Source organism: Crocodylus siamensis, chromosome 2, assembly GCF_052110815.1.
Source record: "Crocodylus siamensis isolate JL-2025a chromosome 2, ASM5211081v1, whole genome shotgun sequence".
NCBI lineage: Eukaryota > Metazoa > Chordata > Crocodylia > Crocodylidae > Crocodylus > Crocodylus siamensis.
In genome coordinates, this window is record NC_143396.1 from 263,536,977 (window position 1) to 263,548,015 (window position 11,039).

At 41.6% G+C, this 11,039-nt stretch overlaps 1 protein-coding gene across 2 annotated transcripts in view; it reads left to right on the forward strand.

Moving 5' to 3' along the window:
- The window catches only part of SPATA7 (spermatogenesis associated 7), a 79,505-nt gene extending 68,686 nt beyond the window's left edge, over positions 1-10,819 (forward strand). For both annotated transcript variants that reach the window (XM_090033851.1, XM_090033852.1), the window contains exons 8-12: positions 4,702-4,772; positions 6,285-6,338; positions 7,771-7,848; positions 9,210-9,267; positions 9,966-10,819. In XM_090033851.1, the coding sequence (XP_089889977.1) occupies positions 4,702-4,772; positions 6,285-6,338; positions 7,771-7,848; positions 9,210-9,267; positions 9,966-10,454 (750 nt within the window). In that variant the 3' untranslated portion in view covers positions 10,455-10,819. The remainder of the gene's footprint in view (positions 1-4,701; positions 4,773-6,284; positions 6,339-7,770; positions 7,849-9,209; positions 9,268-9,965) is intronic.
- Positions 10,820-11,039: the final 220 nt, after the last annotated feature.

An 11,039-nucleotide genomic window follows, 5' to 3' on the forward strand; every position in this document is an offset into this window, starting at 1 on the left:
ACCCCAGCCCAGAGCCTCCTACCCACCTCATGCCCGTGCCCCGTCACACAGCTGTGGAAGCAGGGAGCGAAAACCACCCAAGAAAAGAAAAATGAAAGCAATTCAAAAGTGAAAGCAATTTGAAGGGGTGAACTATGAAAAATTTGCAGTGTTAGCTGGTGGACAAAGAGGCTTATTACATGTCTTTGAGTGTCTTTGTGTTTGCATGCAACAAATCCATGGACACAAAACTTTAATTCCGGGTGAGCCAAACTAAACTACATCCAAGGACTTTTAGTTTAACGCACAACAAAGACTTTTAAAGCATCAGGAAATCTTTTTCATGCAAACAAACATGCAGTTTCAGTGCATGAAAGGGCAAAAATCGTGGTGTGTACAAGTAACAATACAGGTAAAAGTAGATGCAAATAAGAAAACAGGCTTTGAGTGCAGCATTCATAAACAGGAGCATATGTTCAGGGCCTTGCTTCCAAGGTGGCTTTTATAATATACTTTAAACAGTCACTGGACAGGGTGCTTAAACGGTCCTTGGAGCAGGGACCAGAACCCAGGACTCTCCTCCCAGGTTAATTACCTAACTGCTAAGATACAGAGTGAGGTTTTCTTTTGCTCTCTGTCAGGTTTAATATATGTTGCATTCTGCACAGTAGTACAGTTTCAACAAAGAGGGTAAAAAGTGTCCCAGCCGCCTGTGGAGGGTTTAGATTGAGAGTGTGGTCAGGGGTAGAAAGGTAAGAAAGATTTATTACTATAACAAAAACACAACTACGTGTAGTAACAAGACAAACGATGAAAGACAAAAGCAATTCACGTCGGCAACTTATCGGCAGTCCCTCTGATGCCTGATACACAGCAAGCTTCTCTTTCCAGAAAGTTCAGCGAGGTCAGGCGTCCCCGAACAATGCTGTCTGAGGGGTACCGGGAAGGACCCTGGAATGCAGTTCTTGGGCTCCTCAAGGTCCATGGGCCCACTGATTCAGGCAACAGCTAACTAATTCTTTCCATAGAGCTGCATCTTCCTTCTGAATGTTTTCCAAATATTTCAGCTAATGTATAGCTTCTGAAGGACACTGATAACGTATGACCACTTAGATTTCTTTTTCTTCAACTGTCCTTAGACTGACCAATAGCAGTACAAGCCTTGCATTCCTTTAATAAGGTAATTTTAACTGCACCACAGGGCCTTACTACTTCTAGGCTTTGCTAAATTTACTAGGCCTTACTTTATACAAAGCCTTACTACATCTTAAACTATCTTTAGGCTTTTAGCAGCAACTTATAGCTTAATATCTAAACAAATACAGAAAAATACTTGATCTAATCTTCATAGAGCCTTCAGCAAGCACTTTTATCACACAGACATACTTTTCAGCTGCCACAAAGAGTAATAGCAAAATAACAAGAACTTATATCAAGCTTTTCAAGGGACTTCATGGGAGGAATGCTACTTTAGTGGTTTTCAACCTTTTTCGACTCAAGGCACCCCTTAGAAGACTGAAGGCACTCCTCCATAATTTTTTTTTAAATTAAAGCGGCAACCTGATTTAGTTATTACAGTCCTAACCTCCTTGTAGAAGGGGCAAGCAGGGAGATCCTGAGCCTTATTTCCTTACACTTCCTGTGGCCCCCTTCAAAGGATCTGGGCACACATGAGAGGTTCAGTTTCTGGCATCCAAAATATGTTAAAGTCAAAATAAGGGCACGGTGTAATTTAGGAACCTCCTGAGTTAGGAAGCATCTGAGCAGGAATTTTGGATCACAGTTGTAGAGCTTGGTGCCCAGATTCTGCCCATATCCTGCTTTATGCCCTTGAGTTCTCTGCTGGATGTTATTCTAAGGTACTATGCCTGAGCAAGGGTGGTAGAATCTGTCCCTCAGATACAATATGTAGTCTTCTGACAATAACGACAATGGTGTATACATTCATCTCTTATACCGGATAATTCTTACTAACGTTTATGTCATGGTATTGATTGATGCTGTTTATGGTGGGGGTTTTATAGCTGAACAAGCTGAATAAATCCTGGTTATCTGGACTTCCCAATAGCACTGCAGTATGTTTATATTTTGGGAGTCTTGAATACATTTTGTTTTATACCAGTAAAGTGAAATTACATCTAACCTCCTCCCTGTCTCTTTAATCTCCCCCTCCCTTTGAAGAGATGAAATAATTTCCCTGGCTTCAGATTGTTGTAACCTTTCCCCATCTTGCTCAGTTTTCCCATGGAAGAGCTTGACATGGAATTTAGGTTCCTCATACAGATAATTTAACACACGCTGGATTTCATCCACAGCCAGTACACTGACAAGAAGTCTTTAAACACAAGTCCTGTCAAAGTTAATAGAGTTACTTGCCTGAGTTGGATTTTGCAGGACCCTTTATGTTTCTGATTATGAATAAAGCAAGTAGTTCTGTCTGTCCCGAGGTGGCTTCATCTGAATTGATTAAAGACAGGTATAGAAGTTACTTGAATGCTATTAAGAAAGCTTTCCTCAAGGTTATCAGAAGATTTTGGTTTTACATTAGACTTTATTTTTCCTGGCTGTTGAGAAAAGGAAAGGAAGCCATATAGTGAGTGCCCTTTTCTGGGTGTCATCATTTAAAATGCATGCAGTAGACGACTTGATCTTCAAGCTGAGTGACTGAAACAATATGCTGTAGGCTAATGGTTACAAGTGCCAAGCCTTATTACTTCATAGAATCATAGAAGTAGGGTCAGAAGGGACCTTGTAGATCTTCAAGTCCGACCCCCCGCCTGGGTGGGAGAAAAGACTGGACTCAAATGAGTCCAGCCAGGTTGTCATCAAGCCTCTTCTTAAAGATCCCCAGGGTAGGAGCCAGCACCACTTCCCTAGGAAGTTGGTTCCAGCTCCTAGCCACCCTAACTGTGAAGTAGTTCTTGTGAATGTCTAATCTAAATCTACTCTCTAATAATTTGTGTCCATCGTTCCTTGTCATGTCAGGGGGCGCTAGGGGAAACAATATCTCCCCTATATCCCAGTATCCCCAGTATCTGGTCCTTCCAGTGAGTTTATAGACAGTCACCAGGTCCCCCCTCAGCCTTCTCTCACTGTAGGGTCTGCCCTGTAGTCCCTGGATCATGCAGGTGGCCCTCCTCTGGACCCTTTCAATGTTGTCCACATCCCTCCTGAAATGGGGCACACAGAACTGGATGCAGTACTCCAGCTGTGGCCTGACCAGCGTCGCATAGAGGGGGAGGATCACCTCTCTGGCTCTACTTGAGATGCATCTGTGGATGCACGACAAGGTCCAATTAGCCCTACCAACCATGACCTCGCATTGTAGGCCCATGTTCATCTTGGAGTCAGTAATGGGGTCATCATTGACTCCAAGATGAACATGGGCCGGCAGTGTGGGGAGGCAGTTAGAAAGACCAACCGCACCTTGTCATGCATCCACAGATGCATCTCGAGCAGGTCCAAAGAGGTGATCCTCCCCCTCTATGTTGCAACAGGCTACAATCAGACCTAGACAGGTTACAAGGGTGGGCAGACGAGAATAGGATGGGTTTCAACACAGACAAGTGCAAGGTGATGCACCTCGGGAGGAACAACCAGCACCATACCTACAGGTTGGGGAACTCCCCTCTTGTCAGCACGGAGGTGGAAAAGGATTTTGGGGTCATCATTGACTCCAAGATGAACATGGGCCGGCAGTGTGGGGAGGCAGTCAGGAAGGCCAACTGCACCTTGGCATGCGTCCACAGATGCATCTCGAGTAGGTCCAAAGAGGTTATCCTCCCCCTCTATGCAGCACTGGTCAGGCCTCAGCTGGAGTATTGCGTCCAGTTCTGGGCGCCGCACTTCAAGAGGGATGTCGACAGCATGGAGAGGGTCCAGAGGAGGGCCACTCGTATGATCAGGGGACAACAGGGCAGGCCCTATGAAGAGAGGCTACGGGACCTGAACCTGTTCAGCCTCCAAAAGAGAAGGCTGAGGGGGGATCTAGTGGCCTGTTACAAACTAGTCAGGGGGGATCAGCAGGCACTGGGGGAGTCACTGTTTCCCTGAGCACCGCCAGGAGTGACCAGGAATAACGGTCACAAGCTGGCAGAGGGCAGGTTTAGGTTAGATATCAGGAGGCGCTATTTCACGGTCAGGGCAGCTACGGTCTGGAACCAACTTCCAAGAGAAGTGGTGCAGGCTCCTACCTTGGGGGTGTTTAAGAGGAGGCTAGATGAACACCTTGCTGGGGTCATTTGACCCCAGTATTCTTTCCTGCCATGGCAGGGGGTCGGACTAGATGATCTGCTCAGGTCCCTTCCGACCCTAGAAACTACGAAACTAGAGTATGAGGTGCTGAGCCGATCTGAGAATTAGGCCCTTAACTGACAGCTGCTTCATTTATCTCCCTTCACAAAGGTTTTGTTGGCTATTTGGAAAGTAATCCTGATTATGTACTTTCACTCAAGTGTTCCTGCATTCTTGGGTGCACATGCTTTATGCTTATAGTTTTAAACCAAAGTGTTTTTAATAAAATTGTATTAAAAATATTGCTAATACATTTTCTGAGCCACATGGTTATATAAGATTTTCATAGTAGAATTATCCCAAGTCTTTGAAGCAGGTATTTCCTTATGGACATTTTCTTCTCATTCCCTGATCCCTTGTGATCAATTGTGGTCCTTGTCTTCTGTGTATTGTTGCTTCAATAATAAAGGTATTATTTCTGCATTGTAGGCGGAAGATGTGAAGTCTGCAACAGATGAGCCTGAGGGAAGAATGGATGCATTTCAGTATTCTTTATCAAGGTGCATGCAATAGGAAACCAGTTTTGAAACGTTTTTTATTGCTTGTCCTACAGCTGCTTAGGCTTGTTAGCCACAATTGCTGTTTCTCTCTCTGAGTTCCTTCATCTACCAGAGTGTTTTTGAAGATTAATAATTTTATGCATAACAATATTCACATTTTCCTTATGGTAAAGTTCTATCCTGAAGCCAATTGAGTGGGATACTTTTGAAATATATGACTATATCTGTATGTACTATGGCATCTCTTATCATGGAAATTGCTATGCTCTTGCACCCAGTTTTCCCCTGTTTATTGAGCAGTGGTTCCTATTAGGCAGGACTGAGGCTGACAGTGCCAACATTACCCTTAATTCCTATGGACATGTGAACTAAGAGCAAAACTTGCAAACTTGGTATTTCTTTCAGTAAGATGATGGTGGACATTATTGATACAGCTTCACACAAGGACATGGGTGTAGAGTATGTTTCAGAGGAAAAAGGAGCCCAGACATCTTATAATCAAAATTTAATCTCTCTGTCCTGAACCAAGGTCATATGCTGCCAGTTTTCCTAGGTCTAGTTTAGTACCTCCCTTCAGCAGGGAGTCATAATATTAGATCAGGTGGATAAGACTTGGGCTTTTTTTCCTCCCTTTTGTTCATAGCTATTTCCCTGCTTTTTTACAATCCTAACTTTGCATCCCTGCCTCAGCTTCACGTGCCTTTTGGCACTATGTCCGCCATAGCTGACAAACTCCTCTGTATTACTGCATATACCACACAGCCAGACTCTCAGTCTGCCCTCCTTCATGCTCTGAAGGTTGATATTTTGCTAGGCAAAAACACCAGGTCTGTCAGATAATGAGTCTTTATCTACTTGCAGAGGCTAAAAATAAATATGTATGGCTAGAATCTACCCAGGGTGCCTAAATCCCATGCTCCAGAGTAATATTAGGACTTTTTCCATTCTGAGACACCTTCCATCTTAATGACATGGGTTCTGTCTGCATCACTATTCAATTTTTTACTTTACTGAGGATGGGAAGGAAGATCTCTTCTAGCTTGGAAGTAAGAAATGGAGTTTCCTGACTGAGCAAGCAGTGTTTTTTTAGAGAAGTGAAATGGATGATGGGTGTAACCCTCACTGATTGAGCAAAACTGTCATTATGCAGTAAGATTAATGTTATTTTTGATGTGGCTATATATGGCTATATGAACAAGGTAAGGTAAGTTAGGGTATAGACTGCAGTTACTCCATTTAATGTGAGATAGTTTACCCCACTTTTACTGAGGGGCAGTCTACTTCCCGTATGTCACAAGGAAGACTGTACACATGGACAGGTACTGCAGAGAAGCTAATGGGTTGTAAATTCATCCAGTAGATTAATTCACAGTAACTTGTTCATGTTGTCATATGCTTTGGTATATGCTTTTGGCAGAGGGGCAGCTCAAGAAAGAGTGTTAATTGCAGGAGAATTAGCTGTTTTTAGGAAATTGCTTAATGCCATTTTTCACTGTTATATTTTCTGACTAGGGAGACATCCTCATATTCTGAGCAGTCTTCAGCAAGGATTAAAATCCAGGCTGAGTAAGTATATTTTTGCCTTTCTTTGAGTTAGAATAAGCTGGCGCATCACTGAATGTCCTGGAACAGGCATGGTTGCAAACAAAGAAATCGGTTAAACAGTAGCTGAAGTATCATTCACAGAACCAGTTTTGCAGACTAGATCTGTTTTATTGTAGAGATCTAAAGCTCCTGATGCTTATTTCCCATGTTCTTTTCTTGTTACTGACATGCAGCAAGTGTTTCCAGAGAACAGAAGTATAATGTCACAATCACACATCAGATGGGAAACAAGTAGCAGGAGCAGAGAAACTTTTCACGGTTATGTAGTAGGGAATGTTGTGTCTATGTATTCTTATATACAAGCATGGACTGAATTTCCAGGATACCAAAGTTTTAATGTGAGCAAGCACAAAAGGTTGGCTTTGTTAGTTTGGAATGTGCTAAGAACTAGACAGAAAAAAGAGTCTGGTATGCTAATAAGCAATAAAGGTATTAAACAACAGCAAGAAGATTAATTTGTAACAGCTTTAGCCCAGCAGTAAAGGTAAACAAGGCAGGTAGAAAGGAGTTTCTCAGTTTTGGAAAGGTAAAGTAGGTGTATAGGTGAGTGGCAGGCTGGATCTGTCCAGTTTCAGGAAAGCAGATACCCCAAAATATGATAATGTAGTTGGAAATCTATGGAAATAAAATTGAAGGAGAAAGTTGTTCTTTGCTAGTGTCAGCTAGATCCCAGGAGCCTGGAGCAGCTAGAGTTACTCCCTTACTAGCCCAGTTAAAGGTACTCCAACTAAATGCATGTCATTCTAACTGCCTTTCTATACGTTCTGTACAATGCTTCTAGTAAAATTTTATAAAAACTTGATTAAAATAATCTGTAGAAAAGTTAAATGTTATTTCATAAAGAAATTTTTACCAGAACTGTTGATGGTCTGTCAAATTTCAGCAGTCATCATGATCACTGTTTTTCTTTTAAGCTGAATCCATGCTTTCAGCACCAAACATTTACTTGGTTGAGTTTTTCCCTGATTCAGGAATTGGGGGATTTATGTTGAATTTATGCACTTTCCAGAACTGATTTGGATTGCAGCAGAGCTTAGGCAGGAGTGAGATCTTTAGGTAGTCTGGATTTCTTCTGATCTTCTAATGCCAAAGTGTAGGCAGCAATAAATGCATCTAATAAATCTAGACATGTAGGTGGTTTTGCAGCTGTTAAGCAAGGTCAGTTACAATCACAGAGGTATCTGAACTTCTAAAGTTTGTTTTAGGCATTCAGAGGTTGATAAGCTTGGGACCTGATGGTCACTGAACTAAGAGATAGTGCCAAAAGCCAAAAATGCGTTGATCTTCTTGGAGTTTGTAAATTATTTCCCTGATCAGGTAAAGCTACTTGTTCCACTCTCCTAGATGTCTCTACTTTTATATATTCATAGTGGATTTTCTGTTCTTTGTGCAGAGAGGAAGAACTTCTGTATCTGACTTTCATTGAAGAAGTAACAGATGAAATTCTTAAGCTTGGATTATTTTCCAACAGGTTGGATATATTTCTTTTCAAGTTCACAATTACTGCGTTTGAACAGACCAGATCCTATAAGCTGTGTGAAATGGCACTTGTCTCCAACACTGGTGTGACCTTTTTAGAATAAATGTTAGCATTTAACCTTCTGTTAAATATATTTTAAAAAATATTATTCTCCATCTCTCTGTTTGCCCTTCCTTTCCCTTATACAGAGGAACAAAGAGGTGGAGGGCAATTTCTGGGTAATCTGGTCTAATCCCCTGCAATTGTAGGCAACCATGTCATATGGTTCATAAACTGATCAAGCTCTAACATAGAACCATCGTTTTTGCCCCCATGACACCTGGGAAGCTGTGCTGGAATCCCTGTCCTCTGATGGCTTAGAAACCTTCAGCTGATTTCTAACCAAAGCTTATTTGTTCTATTAGGGTTGGCCCTTAGCTTAAATGGGTCTTCTCCCTACATGTTTACTTTGCTGACATGCAAAGTAATTGCATTGCTCCTAACCCCTCTACACAAAACCAGGCAACATCTGTTAGTCTCTTTGTGGAAAATAAGATCTCTGTTCCCCTTATTTAGACTACTCTCGCTTCCTGCATCTGTTCCAATTTGACTTCATCTCTCTGGAATGTGGGTGACCAAAATTGCATGCAGTATTTCAAGTGTGGTCTTACCAGTGTCTTGTATAATGACATCAGTACGTCCCTATTTCTTCTGGAATATATCACCATATATATCCTAGAATTGCCCTTGCCTTTTCCATAACCATATCACAGAAGTGATTCCTAGTTATGATTAGTTGATCACAAGGCACTGACCTCTTTCTCCTGTATTTTTTTCTAAGTGATGGGCTTTCAACCAGTAGCACAGATTCCAAAGTGCATGAAATAGCACTTGCTTCCTTCCTTCTGATCTGGTCCTTACTCTTTGGATAAGGTGGAAAAGAAAGGCACAGCTCGTACCAAGAAATAGGGTACTGAGCTGCTTTCCCCTGATTCTGTCTTTGGAGTGTTAGGCTAATAGTTACTTCTCAGTCTCTGGAGAGGGAGTACAGAGATCTTTTCACTGAGCTGGAGCAGAAACTAGGTCTCCACTTGTTTAACTGAGTTGAGGTTAGTTCCAACAGGGTACAGCCTACCAGCCAGTGTTCACATGTATCCTGAAGGTTACTGGCTTTTGCTTTGACGGGCACTTGTTCATGAAGCAACTGTCTAGTAGCATGAAGGCTCAGTATGGGTTTTTCTGTAACTGTGCATAATTAGGGCTATTCAAGCAAGAAAAATCATGAAAATTCTGGAGTTTGGATCTTAACTCTCTAGACTTGTTTCAAATATTTCCTGAAAATACTGTGACTGAGCTTTGTTTGCTTGTCTTAGAGTATTGGAACGATTGTTTGACCGTCACATAGAAGAAAATAGGCACCGTTTGGATGAGGTAAGTCCATTCTCAGAGCAGGGTTGTAACATTCCCCATTTCTGTCAGTGACATCAAAAGGCATTTGATAATGGCAAGCTGGTAAATGTAGCTAGAACACTCAGTGCAGATCCACTAGTAGAATAAAAGATTGTGGATTGGTACTGTGACTCATGCCACTTAGGTTGCCCACATCATGTATAGTCTCATACCCAGACAGCAGTTGTTTCAGGAACTTGATGACAGTTTGCAGCATAGTAATAATAAGAAAAGATTAGGCACTTGCTTTCAAGTATCCTTTCTTTCTTTTAACGTTTGGCCAAACCAAACATTCCAATTAGAAAAAGGTCATTAAAATAATTCAGATATTCACAGCAGGTGTTGGCAGTGTTTTCTAGCCAGAATGACCCAGGCAAACTGGGCCATCTCCACCTCTTCTCCCTGCTGCCCAGCTGTAGCATGGCACAAAAGGAGTTGCCCCTGTACTAAAGCCCTGGGCACCTCCCCTCTATCAAAGCCCCCAGTGCCCAGCTGTGGTGCAGTACGAGCAGAGCTCCCTGCTGCCAAATGTTGCCAAAGCCACATCTCCATGGGCTGTAATTATTGACCCTTGATTTACAGAATAAAAATCAGCTACAAATTCGATCTTACTCCTGCAAGCAGTTATGGAGAGAGCCATCACTAAACTTAAGCACTGTATTTCTTCCTTTAAATTCTAGAACAAAATGCGCCACCTACTGGATGTCCTCAAAGTGGACCTAGGCTGTAGCACAGAGGAGAAATCTGAGAAAGTCAATGGGAATGTGGAGGCATTTGATCCGGAAAAGTCTGAAACCATGGATCAGCTTCAAATTACCAGCAAAAATCAAGGGCGAAATAAGATTACAAAGAGCAGTGAGTTCCTGAAAGCCATGGATTTATCATCAAAGGTTCCAAACAAATTAAAGCCCCAGTCATATTGTGAAACTCCAGAGGAGATATGTGGCCAGAATGGCTTTTCAAAAGATCTTACTGAAGTAGTGAGCATTGGAACAGATCCTTACTCTTCAGTGAAATCTGAATCCGTCCCAGATATTTCACACTCTTGGGAGCCAACATTAAACTCAACCACTTGTGAGAGTGACTTTGAAACCAATAAGGGACTTGATGATCTTGAAGAAAGCTTTGTAGAGGCCCTTCAAATCTCAAATGACTATGTAGAAGAATAGACCAGAATTAACTGCAAAACAGTAATGCAGACAGTACTGTGGAGAGCCAATGTTTGTCAAATAAATACTAGTGAATCATTAATTTTTATCTTTAACTTTCCTATTCAAATGCTGCTATTAGCCTCACAAGAAGGGGTACATGTATTATCAATCAGGCATTAACTGATCTAGGTACTAACATAAGCTGTAATGGTTTAAAAGTTATTGCTCAAAAAGAATGTTTTTGTAATTTAAGCTAAGAGTACAATTTTGGAACTAGCTGCTGACACTGCTAAAATTAGAGTATATATATTTTTAGGTTTATTGAAGATGTAATAATTTATATTATTTATTGTTTATTTATAATAAACGAATGCAGTACCTGTGCCATTGTAAACACATTTCTGGTATAACATGCCATCAAGAGCTAAGATCGTATTTTCAGGAGTTGTTGGGAAGTCTTTATCACTTTCTGAGAACAATTTAATGCAGACAAGCATAAAAAAACCCCACAGTGCATAAACCTGTGGAAAGCTTGCAAAGTGAGCACAGACCATTTCATCAACCATGGGGTGGAGGGGAGGAAGTATCTGCACTTAGAACTCC